This window comes from Canis lupus, chromosome 3 (genome assembly GCF_003254725.2).
Source record: "Canis lupus dingo isolate Sandy chromosome 3, ASM325472v2, whole genome shotgun sequence".
In the NCBI taxonomy this organism is placed as follows: domain Eukaryota; kingdom Metazoa; phylum Chordata; class Mammalia; order Carnivora; family Canidae; genus Canis; species Canis lupus.
The window spans coordinates 13867669-13881843 of record NC_064245.1 but is presented as its reverse complement, the minus strand read 5'-3'; the positions used below and the strand labels follow the sequence as shown (position 1 = coordinate 13881843).

The window sequence follows — 14175 nt, the reverse complement described above, 5'->3', positions numbered from 1 at the left end:
ATTTCTAAATATCAAAAGTTATTAAAATGCTGACAACAGACAGGAACTTCCCAATCCTGGGTATATGCCAGTTGGTCCCTGATTTTCCAGTCATCGTTGAAGGCCTCCTCTCTCCCTTCCTGAGCCTAGCTAGTGGTGCCACCTGACGGCTGCCAGGCAGCCCGGCCTGACCCAGCCTGTTCCCCTGCTACCTGCATTCCTTAGGGCAGACTTCACTAGTAGCCTAAGGTCTTTGGCTCACGTGAGCTTTATCTCGAGCAGTCCCTTTCTCTCGAGCAGTCCCTTTCTCTCAGGCTCCTCCTTTTTAATGTCTTTGCTACTTTTTGTTTTTAACCAGTTTGCTTGCTCACTTGTTTTCTTTTCTTCTTTCTCCAAAAAAGGTCTGTGGTTATGATTGGTTAGCAAAAGATTAGCATTATAATATGCCCCCTTCCGAGGAAACGGGAGGATAGATTTTTAAATTACATGTCAAACATGTACCTTAAGAAGATTTATAGAGGTCTATGTCTACTTTTTATTCTCCTTTAATTAACCTATTTTTCTTCAGATACTTACAGCCAAGTTAATTTTCCTGTTCAATTTTGTTTAACTCCTAACATTGCTGATATATTACTTCCTATTTTTTACTGGAAATACTTAGTTGTACCTATAAAACATGGAACATGGAAACCAGAAAAGAGGTGGAAAGGCAACTGCCGGCTCATTTTGGAACTAGCCCAAGTACAATATAGGAAGGATACAGATATTCCTATCTATAGGAAGAAGATTGTTTGAGTTCCAAATACCCTAAAAGCAATTTTTAAAAAATACCTCTTTTTAAGTTAGACATTCCTCATGCTATTGTTTTATAAGTTTATATTTGATAAGGGGAAAATAAAATTATTTTTCCCTAAATTGGTATAAGCCAAGATTTCCAACATATGTTCTGCAAAATACTAGCCCCTCAAGATGCTACTTGAGGGTAAAAATGTTACGTCATCAAATAACTTTGGAACACATAGCATAGTGGACCACACTTAAAGGTTTATAGTATACATCAGCAATAAATTTACGTCTACAATAAATTTACCTACTTAATTTTAATCATTGTTTGCAAACAGAGAGGACTATTAAACCCTTTAATTTTTTAAGATTTTATTTATTTATTCATGAGAGACACAGAGACAGAGAGAGGTAGAGACACAGGCAGAGGGAGAAGCAGGCTCCATGCAGGGAGCCTGATGGGGGACTCCATCCTGGGTCTCCAGGATCAGGCCCCAGGCTGAAGGCGGCGCTAAACCGCTGGGCCACTGGGGCTGCCCTAAACCCTTATCTGGCAGAACTGATGTGAGAACCAACGGTAATTATTTATCATTCAGAAATAAAAGACTGATCAATATCTGTTGAGGATTTCCTGTCAGGCACTGGTCTCAGAATTTTGCATAAATTATATTTAAACCTTAAATAAGCCTATGAAGTACAGGTATGATTATTATTCACCCTTTGTAGATGAGGAGCCTGAGGTTCAGAGAGGTTAATATCACACCCACGGTCACAAGGCTGGTGCAGTAAGCATTTGGTTTTTTGTTTGTTTTTTAAAAGATTTTATTTATTTATTCATGAGAGACATAGGCAGAGGGAGAAGCAGGCTCCATGGAGGGAGCCCAATGTGGGACTCAATCCCAGAACTCCAGGATATGACCTAAACTGAACACAGATGCTTAACTGCTGAGCCACCCAGGCATCCCATGGTGTGGTAAGCATCTGGATGTAGGCAGGTCTACTTACAAAATCTATATGTGGTCTTTGGTCTCCACAACCTCTAAGGATGTCATTTATGAGTGTTTCAATTAATGAAAAGAGTAAGTTATTTAAAAATATTGTGTTATTTTGTCACATAGATATTGCTGGAGCTCCTCTGCCCCAGAACCTGAGTGGATACTCTTTGTTGCCATTATCATCAGAAATGTTTTGGAACGAACATAAATTAAAAAACCTACATCCACCCTGGATTCTGAGTGAATTCCATGGATGCAACGTGAATGCTTCTACCTACATGCTTCGGACTAACCAATGGAAATATATAGCCTACTCTGATGGTACTTCAGTGTTGCCTCAACTCTTTGGTAAATCTGTTGACCTATTTTTTAAGTGCAGTATTATATGTAATGAGCTAACCTCCATAGTGTTGCTCAAGAGATCCAGTCATCATTGGTTAAATAAATAAATACCTGCTGCTTCTCCTGCCAGGACATCTACAAAAGGTTTTCCACATGAGGTGCAGCTTCTTTGCAAATCATCTGAATTCCAGAGCAAGTGTCCTAAGGCTTTTGATCAGGGTCTCAAGACTGAAACCATGGTTTTCTTTGATCCAAGGTGTCCTCTAATATTCATGGTTATCTTTCCCAAACAGTAGTCAACACCCTCTCATTATACCTTGGTTTCAGCTGTTCTGGAGATTAATCTCTTTATCTTGTAAAGCCTGACATTCGACATATATTATTTAAGAGAACACCATTATTCTCATTTTATAGAGAAGACTAGGGGTCAAAGGGATTCAAATACCTGTGCAAGATCTCACAGTTAAGTGGCAGAACCGGTCCAACTTCAGGTCTAACTTCAAAATCCATGTTCCTTCCACTCCACAAAGATGCCCACTAGCTAAACTTCTCTTTCAATTAATTTTTTTTTAATTTTTAAAGATTTATTTATTTATTTTGGAGAGAGAGAGTATGCATGCACAGTGGGGAGGGGCAGTGGGAGAGAGAGAATCTCAAGCAGACTCCCCACTGAGTGCAAAGCCCAACCCGGGGCTGGATCACAGGACCTTAAGATAACCTGAGACAAAATCAAGAGTCAGATGCTTAACCAACTAAGCCACTCAGGCACCTCTCTATGAGTTAATTTTATTTATTTTTTTAAAGATTTTATTTATTTATTTATTTGAGATAGAGTGGGTGAAAGACAGAGCATGAGCGGGGAGGAGGCAGCAGAAAGAGAGGGAGTAGCAGGCTCCCCACCAAGCAGGGAGCCCAATGTGGGGCTTGATCCCAAGACTCCAGAATCATGACCTGAGCCAGAGGCGGATGCTTAAGAGACTGAGCCACCCAGGCACCCTTATGAGTTAATTTTAAAGCAACATTATTAAATTCAGGTTTTACTTATCCTTTGCTCCCATCTCCACATAATATATGCCCTTGTTAGTATTGATTTCTCCCTAGGTTTCCTCTCTAGTTAGAAATGTCAAAATTATTAACTCTAAATAATTCTTTAGGGACTAAGCTGATTGACCTTGACACCCCCCTCCCCCCTTAATTCTAAGAGCAGGAAATTCTTGGCTTCAAAAGGAAGTCCTTAAATTTTCATCCTGATGTGTAACAGGCATCTCTTGGTCATTCACTGCACATGTTCTACAAAACAGATGTGACTGTCAAAGGATCAGTGGATGAGCCTGTCTTTCCTGTATTCTCTGGGGTTTATCCACGGACTGCCCTTTCCCCCAAGAGGTGCCATGTGAAGTCCTCTAACAAAGTCATAAATGTCTTCAGGGCTCTTCTGGCAAATGCACCACATAGGCCCACAGAGGTTTTTCCCTCAACATGTAATATGAATTTATTATCTTAAGTGAATTGTCATAGGTCTTTGATTTGCTATTTTTCCAATTAGATTGACATGCAATTATATTTTGTCTTCCTTTTACCTAGGTAAAAAGGGTGTTTATATTTTGATTTGTCATTATTTTCTTGGTGGTAGCAATTGAGATACATTCTTATTTCCATGGCTGTTTGTTCAAATGGACAGTGTCGATGAATTGAACTTTCAAAAATCCAAGACAAGATACTAAAATATATAGAAAACTATGAGTAGGTAAAGTTGCAAGAATATGACTTGACTATGTAAAGAATTATTGCAACTGGAAAAGTTTGGGGCTATTGAAATGGGACAATATGAGCATTACTATTTTTTTCTCTGTATGTCAAAGTAAGCAGAGCATCAAAGCCAGGAAGGATTAGGACTAAGCCAGCTCACTAGTGATAAGAATCCATGTATTTCTGTCATCTAGAAATGGATAAGAAAAAAAAAATGAGATAGCAGGATGATGGTAGGAAGGTAATTTGGACATACATGTAGAGGAGTGTTTATTTTTTTATTTTTTAAAATATATTTATTTATTCATGAGAGACATACACAGAGAGAGAGAGAGAGAGAGAGAGAGGGGCAGAGACACAGGGAGAGGGAGAGGCAGGCTCCATGCAGGGAGCCCGACGTGGGACTTGATCCTGGGTCTCCAGGATCACCCTGGACTGAAATGACTGAGCCACCTGGGCTGCCCTAGAGGAGTGTTTAACCTTTGGTATAATATTTTACCATTTATACTGTCCTTCATCTTATTATGCTAAGAGGAACTGAAAATGAAAATAAGCTCAAATATATTAAGTCACAGAGTAATGACATTCTAAAAAATGTTTCTGTATCAGATAAATATTTTGACAGCTATTTAATTTTTTTCTTGCAGATCTTTTCTCAGATCCAGATGAACTAACAAACATTGCTACAAAGTTTCCAGAAGTCACATATTCTTTAGATCAGAAGCTTCGTTCCATTATAAACTACCCTAAGGTTTCTGCTTCTGTCCACCAATACAATAAAGAGCAGTTTATCAAGTGGAAACAAAGCGTAGGGCAAAACTACTCAAATGTTATAGCAAACCTCAGGTGGCATCAGGACTGGTTGAAAGAACCAAGGAAGTATGAAAGTGCAATTAATCAGTGGCTTAAAACCCCTCACTAATCCTAAAAAAATCTGAACAGAGGTTAGAAAATAATGTCCTAGAGCAACATATAGAGATATATGCTAAGAGATCATGATTAGCTTTTATATGTGTTTTAATAATTACTGATTTTTACTTATTTTTAAAGAATGTATTCTATTTCAAAATTAAGTAATCATTACAAAATTACATATTTTCAAAAAGAACTCATTCTTGCTAACTTTTAACAACTTAATGGAAGTAATAAAAGGATGGAAGCAAATAGTATAAAGTTATGTTCCTCTGAATAATATGGAATATAGACAATTTTAACAATTATCATATGATTTATGAACCATAAAATAGTTACTTGTATTTGATGGTGTGATGAGTTATTTGCGTCTGATGGGACATAAATCATCTGGATGTATTTGATGGGAGTATTTAGAGTATTTGATGGGACACAGATTCTGGATATGGCTGACGTTATTACTGTTTTTTTTAAATAGGTAATATATGCACAAGGTACAAGTTTCAAAAGGTACAAAAGAGTTAATAATGATCATGAAGTCTCCCTACTTTCCCAGTTCCCCTTCCTGGGGCAACTGTAACCACCTTCCTAAGGATCCCTTTAGAGACACACTTGTATATCTAACAAACTTTGTATGTTTCCTCACACACAGAACAGAGCTTACTATACAAAATGTTCTGCATCTTGCTCCTTTTTTCTCCCACTTAAAATAAAGACCTGGAAGTGAAATTGCTGGATTAAGACTGGGTCTAGCAAAATTACACCAAATTACCTCCGAAGAAGTTATACCAATTAAAATTCTCACTCAGTGATGCACTTCTTCACATCCTTTGTCAACCTAATAAACAAAAAATAGATTATTTTTAATTTTTTAAATTATGAGTAAGATCATGTTTTCCTATTTTTTTAAAGATTTTATTTATTTATTTATTCATGAAAGACACCGAGGGGCAGAGGGAGAAGCAAGCTCCCTGCAGGGAGCCCGATGCAAGACTCAATCCCAGGACCACGACCTAAGCAGAAGGCAAACATTCATCCACTGAGCTAGAGCTACCCAGGTGCCCTGATAGATCATATTTTCATATATTTAATGGCTATTTGAATTTCCTTCACTGTGACCTTACCTATTTTATTCTTTTGACTATTTTTATGTTGCTCGTCTTTTTTAATTACAGGCATGCTTTTGGATATTCTCTGTAATAGAAGCTGCACTTTTTTTTTCCTTCTTGGAATTTGTCTTTTGACTTTGTTCTGGTGGGGGTTTCTTCTTTTTTTGTTTTGTTAATTTTTTGTTGTTGTTCTGGTGTTTTTAACCTGTGCAAATTGGTATTTTCATGCTATCAGATTTATGAATTTTTGCTTATATGGCATTGGGATTTTGTTTCATACATCTTCAGAATGGCATTTCCCACTTAATTTCTTTTACAGTTTTCTTTTTTGCCCCATCTGGAATGTATACTCATATTAAAAATCTGACTTTAGTTTGTTATTTTAAGAGGGCTAACCAAATGACCTTTTATTGAGTAACATTTGTCCATTGGTTAGAAAATGCCACTTTATTATTTAACACCTTTTATTGAGTAAATCATTTTTCTCTACTAATTTGAAATGTCGTTTTATCATATACCAAAGTCTTATTTACATTTCTATCTTTTCATAACATTTTTTATCTGAAAATAAAGTGGACCAATCTACTTTGTTTACTGATGCACTGGTCAATATCTGGTCAGACTAGTTCCTTTCCAACACTTTCTTTTTTCAGAGTTGTCCCAGCTACTCTTGCTAACTTAGTTTTTCCACACAGATTAAGTCTGTCTAGCTCAAAAAGGGAAAATCTTGTTAGTCTTTTTATGAAATCATCTTAAATTTATAGCCTATTTTAGGGAGAATTGAACTCTTTATGATCTTCCGTTATTCTAAAGAACATAATATAGCACATGTTTCCCTTTCTTCAAGGTTTCTTTGATCTGTCTTAGCAGTATTCCAAGTTTTCTTCATATCGATCGGTTTTTTCAGAGATTTCTGGAAAATAAGGACCTTTAAAAAAAAAATACTGCCTACGCCCCATACCCCACACCAATGAGATTAGAATTCTAGGGATGGCACCTAGAATGAAAATATACTCTAAACCCAGTACGTTCTAGCAAAAGCCTGCACAGGAGAGTTGAGAGGGGACACTATTCTTCTTTGTCTTTTTCTGTGAACATCCCTGGCACTGTTCTTTCTTACTGTTCCAATAAGCTCTCCTAGCTGATGATCTTGAAGTGTAGGCAGAGATGAGTTTATTCCTAGTTGTTTTATTATTTGTTGGTGGCGTGCTATTTTAAGTGGATCTTTCTTCCATTATATGTTCTAACTGGTTGTTCTTATATGCAGACTCTATTTCTACATAATAATTTTGTGCCAATAATATAACATTTTTTGGTACCAATAGTTTTTCAATTGGTATCTTCTATTTTCAGGTAAAAAGCTGGTCTGTAAATAATAATTTTACCTAACTTTCCCTTCAAACTGTCTTTGAAGTTTTCTTGATGAGCCACTTCATCTCCTTTGTTTACTCTTCTTCAGTGAATTTGTCTGAGCTTATCTGCAGTTATATATGAGTTTCGGAGAAATAAATTTCACTTCAGATACATTCTGAAGTAAAACCCTTAAGGAAAAGATCTCAATATTAGACTACTACAATTAAAATGAAAATATACAAATCTACCTCCCATTTCCTAGTTAAACCTAAAGAACATGACATAGCTAATGTGTGGGTATATATGCTAACTACAGGGGAAAAATAAAGCAATGATAATAGAAATGTGGTTCTGAAACATCGGCATGTGAAGATAAATATACTCCATCTCGTTCTACCCAAGCCCTTCAAGATGCATTCATTGTTAGAATTTACCAAGCATCCACAATGTTTTAAGCATATTGGAAATGGGACCATACTTAGGTACAACTGAGTTTTTAGGACAAAATCTAATTCAAACTAGTATGTAACAACCATGAAAGCAGAAAATGGAGAAAAAGTTGGAAAACTAAGACAAATTAATGCCAGAATCTGAGAGAAACGGACACTAATTATAAACTAAATTGAGGACAGTCTTTGGGATTCATTTTTACTACCTTCACTGCTCCACTCTGCTCCAGTCTACCATTATCTCCTGTTTGGAATTTTGCAACAGCTTCCTTGAGCCTGCCTTGGCTTTCTTCAATCCATTCTCAACACAGCAGCCAATGTGATTCTGTTAAGATATATCACATCACTTCACTGGGCACTCAAAACCTTCCACTGGTTTCCCATCTGACTCTGTAAAAGCCAGAAACATGACAAGGGCCTACAGAACTCTGAACCATCTAGTTGCATGTTATCTCACAGGCCACCTCTCCCCCCGCATTCCACTTTGTTCATTCTTTCGGCCACACTGGCATCCCTGTTTTGTTTTGTTTTTTTTTCTTCTAGCACACCAGGCATGCACCACCTCAAGACCTTTGTGCCTGCCAGTGCTTTCTGCTTGGAATACTGTTCGTTCCTGAAATTTCTACATTGCTCACTTGGCTACATCCTTCAAATTATTGCCACAATGCTACCTTCTCACAAGGACTTCCCTGCTTTATTTTTTCTCCATAGTAATCACAACCATCTGACTCAGTGTATATTTTACATACTTAACTCGTTTATACTGCCCCCCCCCACCCCTCCTACCCTACCAGGATAAAAGCACCCTGCACAGGCATGGCTTTTTGTCATTTTTGTTTCCTAAACTGTCCCAAGTGCCTGCCATGCAGAAGATTACTAAATACTTGAATTGATTTGCTGGGAGTAACCTCTATAAAGCAGAGCCTTCTAAAACCAGTACATTCTAGCAAAAAGCCTGCACGGGAGAGTTCTTTCTCTTTTTCTGTGAAAAAGGCCAGATACCGAATATTTTAGGCTTTGTGAACCAGATGGTCTTTTTCACAACTACTCAATACTACCCCAGTAGCATGAAAACAGCAACAATATGTAAACAGATGAGCGTGGCTACTTTCCAGGGAAACTTCGTTTACAAAAACAGGATTTGACCTGTGGGCCAGTTTGCTAACCTCTAGTCTAGAACAATGGTTCACAACTTTGCTGCAAACTGGAATTACCACAGGCTGTTTAAAAACTATTAATGCCTGGCTCCTATCCCCAAGCACTGAGAGTTTTGAAAGCTTCCCAGATGATTGTAAGGTGCAGCAACATCTGGAAACCAAGGTTCTGGAAACTTGTTATCCCAACTATGGTCTTTTTTTTTTTTTTTTTTTTTTTTTTTTTTTTTTTTACATGATAGTCACAGAGAGAGAGAGAGAGAGAGGCAGAGACACAGGCAGAGGGAGAAGCAGGCTCCATGCACCGGGAGCCTGACGTGGGATTCGATCCCAGATCTCCAGGATCGCGCCCTGAGCCAAAGGCAGGCGCCAAACCGCTGCGCCACCCAGGGATCCCCCACCAACTATGGTCTTTAAACCAAAAGCATCCAAATCAACTAGAAGCCTTACATGTTTTTATTTGTCTCTGTTAAAAAATAAAATGATGGATTATGTATTTATCCTTTACTCTTCATGTTTTCCATCTCATTAAACCTAGGGCATCCTAATAAAAACTACTAGAACTGATTAAATTTGTTAAATAGCTACATATACAAAAATAAATATACATCTATAAGATTAGGTAAAAATGGAAATTAGGAAAAATATCTCACATTATGACAGTCAGTAAAATAAATTTAAGCAAGAGGCTCAAACCTAGATGAAAAAATTATAAAGCTCTATGAAGTGTGCAAACAAGGTAGGAATATGAAATGACAGCAAGTTCTTGTATGGGAGGATCTTATATTAAAATGTCACTTCTTCATAATTACTGTATAGATTTTGCACAATCCGTGTTTTAATCTGAATAGGGTTTTGTTTGTTTTCTTAATCGAACTAAATCTTAAAGTTTTTATGGGGAAAAAAGTCTAAAATACCTATTAAAACTATGGAAAAAGAATATTAAAGTGAGACTATTCTTACTGGCTATTAAATCATACTAGAAATCACCGAATCAAACTAAGAACTTGGCACTGAGAGGCCATGAAATAAAGATATATCTCAACACAAACTAAGTGGAAGAAAATCAGTGTGGAACACAGACAAGATACAGACTCGTGCTAGAACCATTCCCTTGTACACAGCTCATATATTATGGATATGTGTGTGTGTTTATAATTATGCATATTAAGCTCTCAGATAAGATTTTAGCCCTTTTAAAACACAATTTAAAGTTATAAAGCAGAATCTTAAATAATTCTTGGGTCAAAAAATTACAGTTCTATGCTATTTTTAAAATAAAGAAAACGAAAAAACTAAAAACATATGACACAACCAGAACTATACTCAGAGTATTTTTAGCCTTAAACTTTTTATTATTAAGATGAAATAAAAATAAACAGTTCAAGAAGTTAAGACAATAAATTAAGCATCAAATTTTGTGATATTTAAAGTAAAGGATTGGTTTCCTTAAATAGTGTTTTGCGAGTTCTGCTTTCACATAGGATAGGGAAAGTTCCAAGGGAATATTCCTCCCATGTTAACAAAAATCAAGAAAAAAGAGACCCCTGGGTGGCTCAGTGGTTGAGTGTCTGTCTTGGACTCAGAGCGTGATCCGGGATCCTGGGATCAAGTCCCACATCAGGCTCCCTGCGGGGAGCCTGCTTCTCCCTCTGCCTGTGTCTCTGCCTCTCTGTCTCACAAATAGAATCTTTTTTAAAAATCAAGAAAAAAAAAAAGCTAGATAATCTAAGCTTTTTTTTTTTTTTTTTCTTTTGAGCCTATCAGGTGCCTGCAGCAGCAAGGCAGCAGGTAAACTGAATTCAAAAGGGTGGCAAGCTCCTCCAAGAAGGGGAGAGACATTCAAACTGGTTCACCTTTGGAAGAACATTGAGGGGGGGGTAGGAACTAGCAGCCAAAAGAATGGGTAAGAAGGCTACTGGGACAAATCCTTAAAAGTCCAATGTGTGTGAACGTAACAACAGAAACTCTGGGAGCCCCCACACAGAAAGGAAACCACCTCCACTAATGAATTTTTTCATGGACCTCAACCAACACCCAAGTGAAAGACTGGGGGCAGGGCTAGAGATCTAGGAGCCCCTTCAATGGGCCAGGTGTACAGTGGACCAGGGAGTGACCTCTGGAGGATAAGCACAGAACCCAAAACCTTATGTTTGAAAAACATAGGTCAGGCTTCGCATCACCAGTAGTTTTTTTTTAATTTTTATTTATTTATGATAGTCACAGAAAGAGAGAGAGAGAGAGAGGCAGAGACACAGGCAGAGGGAGAAGCAGGCTCCATGCACCGGGAGCTGGACGTGGGATTCGATCCCAGGTCTCCAGGATCGCCCCCTGGGCCAAAGGCAGGCACCAAACCGCTGCGCCACCCAGGGATCCCGTATCACCAGTATTGAGACAAACCAGCACTGTATGTCCCTGAAATGATATACCAAGAACACAGTGTTACCCGTATAGTATTTCAGCCCAAGAACTCTAATCCAAATTCAATTGGATCTAATCCAAATTCTAATCCAAACAGTTGTAGAAACAAATACAACTTGAGAGATTTTCTATCAAACGTGTCATAGACCCTTCAGACCTGTCAGAGTCAAAAAGAAAAAGACTTGGGAAACTGTTCTAGATTAACTGTTCTAGACTAGAGAAAGAATGCAATTAAATACAACCCATGCAGTGGATCCAAATAAACATATCTTAGTGAAATTTGTCAGGGACAAGAGAAGAAGCAATAAACTTCTAGAATGGAAAAAACAATGATCAAATTTACATGCATCAGGAACCAGCATGGTTTTAAGCTTCTCAACACACTCAGAAGCCAGAAGGCAATGGAGCAATGCCATTAAAAGTCAGAAGGAAAACATTTCCAGTGTAGAATTTTAACCCGAGCCAAGTCATCAGTTAAGCATGATGGTAAAATCTAGACATTGATTTCAGACATGCAAGATCCCCAAAATTCATCCTTTCTCAGGAAGCCACTGAAGGATGCTTTCTACCCAAGCAGGAAAATAGACCAAGAAGAAAACAAACAAACAAGCATGGAATTAGAAAGCAGGAGACCCAGCATGAGATAATGAAAGGAGTCTCTAGGATAACGGTAAAGAGAGATACCTGGCGAACAGCTGTCCTGGCAGGCAGTGTGGCTGAGTCTACGTGACTCAAGTAGCAGGCACAACGAAACTCCCACAGCTATGGCCTCAGCCTCTGCACAGTACTTTGAACCTCACGACGTGTTGAAGTGTTCTACCAGAAGAGAAAGAAACCAAGATAAAAAGAGCAGGGATCCGAGAAACAAGGATTTTGACCCAAGAGAAAGGCAGCGTTTCAGTGATGACAACAGTTGTATAGGCCTAGAGAGAAACCAGCCCACCCACATAGGAGGCAAAAGGAGGTCTCTGGTAAGAAAGTTTCCAAGAGGGATTCCTGGGTGGCTCAGCGGTTTAGCAACTGCCTTGGGCCCAGGGCATGATCCTGGAGTCCCGGGATTGAGTCCCACATGAGGCTCCCTGCATGAAGCCTGCTTCTCCCTCTGCCTGTGTCTCTGCCTTACTCTCTCTCTCTCTCTCTCTGTGTCTCTCATGAATTAATAAATTAAAAAAAAAATCTTAAAAAAAAAGTTTCCAAGAAAAATAAACTGGAACTGCTACCTTATGTTACAAAACCCACCTTATGGAAACTGCCCTGAGGGACTATTTAGAGGTATAGGAAGAATTAGCTAGGTAACAATAAAAATTAAGGCAATTATTAACTTCAAGAAAATATTCATAATATACGACATTCGGCTGAGAATATTTTCCTTTCATAATAATGCAAACACTAAATATAAATCTAACCCAAAATTATAATATTACTGTATTAAATATGGGAAAGGAGAAATTATCTAATGAGAAGCCAATAGGTAGTGTCTAAATTCACCGAATCAATAAGTAGCATTACACATGTGCTACTTAGAATTCTGGAATTAAGTAAATGCCAGAAGAAACCGTAAATAGTTTCTAAATTGGTTCCCTGTAGAAGAAGGGAAGAAGGAGTGAAGAGGTGTGGACAGGAAACAACGTTGTTGTCAACCCTCTAGTTCCACTGGACTTTCCAAACTATGCGCATGTGTTATTTTGAGAATTACTTTTTTTAAATCAATGATTTATCAGGTCTTAGCAAAGTGAAGTTCTGTGAAATGTAATTTCACAGGTAGAGTCTTGTTTTGTCATATGACAGCATTTCAACAAATTTGAGACAAATTATAGAATTATCTTGAGAAATATTAAACTGATATTGGCTAGAGGAATCACTGAATTACCGGTATTGCTCAGAGAGAGCTCCCTGGAAGAAGTAGATCATAAGCTGGGATGATGTATGTTACAAACCCTCTGAGGGGAGAATGTGAAAATTAAACCAGGAGTTTGATTTCCCAAGGCTATCGGTCTACCTCTTTTTTAAGTGTTCCTCCAAGAATGGCTATTTCTTCATCTCCCCAGAGCTTCCTTGGGCTCCTCTGGATGATACTGGCATAGGTATGAAAGGCATTTTTTTTTCCTTAGGTTGATGGATTTATCATCAAAGTGGGAACATCTCCAAGTTCTCTGAAATGCACCATATACCCATTAGTCCAGCAATTCACAATATATTTACTGATATCTAGTCTGTGTCAGGCCCAGTGCCAGGCACTAGGGAGAGGCTAATAAAAATGACAAAGTTCTCTGGCCAAAGGACGACAGTTTGAGAATTAGGATTCCTCAAGGCCACCAAGAGGACTGGCATCTGCATCCACCAAACCGTCCTATCCAGAGCATCTTAAAGTGCCAAAGGCATCCTCCGCCTGGGAAAGTGAATCCCAGCAGATGCCCAGACCGGGAAGCGCAGGGAAGCGCAGGAAATCTATTTGCACGGTGATAATGTGGAGGGTGGATAATACACACCTGACTGATGCTTCCAACAGGAAAACTAAAATTTGTTTGTGGGGAGACGGCGCTAAAATAAAAGAGACAGCATTTAATCTCAACCGTTTCCTGTGACTTGGATTTCTTTTTTAAAAATTGGCCGCCTTGTCATTTTCTTAGTCACCTTTTTCTCTAGGCTTGTTGGGGGCGTCGTCTCTCCCAGCAACCTCCATCTGCTTGGAAAACAGAATCAAGAGAATGAAGAGCCATGATGACACATCCGTCAGTGGATGAAAATATTAGGAGAAAATCAATACATGTACTACCAGCGGCATAAAACCTAGTGATGCCCTCCCCAACCTAGTAACGCGGCGAGTTTCTACCTCGCAGAGAGCAGCTGGGAGCCACTGCTCTGGTAACGAGGAGCATTTGAAAAGCCTGCAAATCACTGCTCCTAATTGCCAAGCCGAGCAGAGCCG

At 38.4% G+C, this 14175-nt stretch overlaps 2 protein-coding genes across 2 annotated transcripts in view; one reads left to right on the top strand and one right to left on the bottom strand.

Annotated features, from left to right (window-relative positions):
- The window catches only part of ARSK (arylsulfatase family member K), a 34697-nt gene extending 29593 nt beyond the window's left edge, over positions 1–5104 (top strand). The window contains exons 7-8 of the mRNA XM_025438189.3: positions 1881–2105; positions 4496–5104. Of these exons, the coding sequence (XP_025293974.3) occupies positions 1881–2105; positions 4496–4770 (500 nt within the window). The 3' untranslated portion in view covers positions 4771–5104. The remainder of the gene's footprint in view (positions 1–1880; positions 2106–4495) is intronic.
- The window catches only part of LOC112653876 (nascent polypeptide-associated complex subunit alpha, muscle-specific form), a 133622-nt gene that overhangs the window by 12067 nt on the left and 107380 nt on the right, over positions 1–14175 (bottom strand). Inside the window, exons 6-8 of the mRNA XM_049108205.1 lie at positions 13881–13929; positions 11931–12062; positions 5533–5598 (exon numbers count right to left, since the gene is read on the bottom strand). The gene's annotated coding sequence lies outside the window, so the exon portion shown is untranslated. The remainder of the gene's footprint in view (positions 1–5532; positions 5599–11930; positions 12063–13880; positions 13930–14175) is intronic.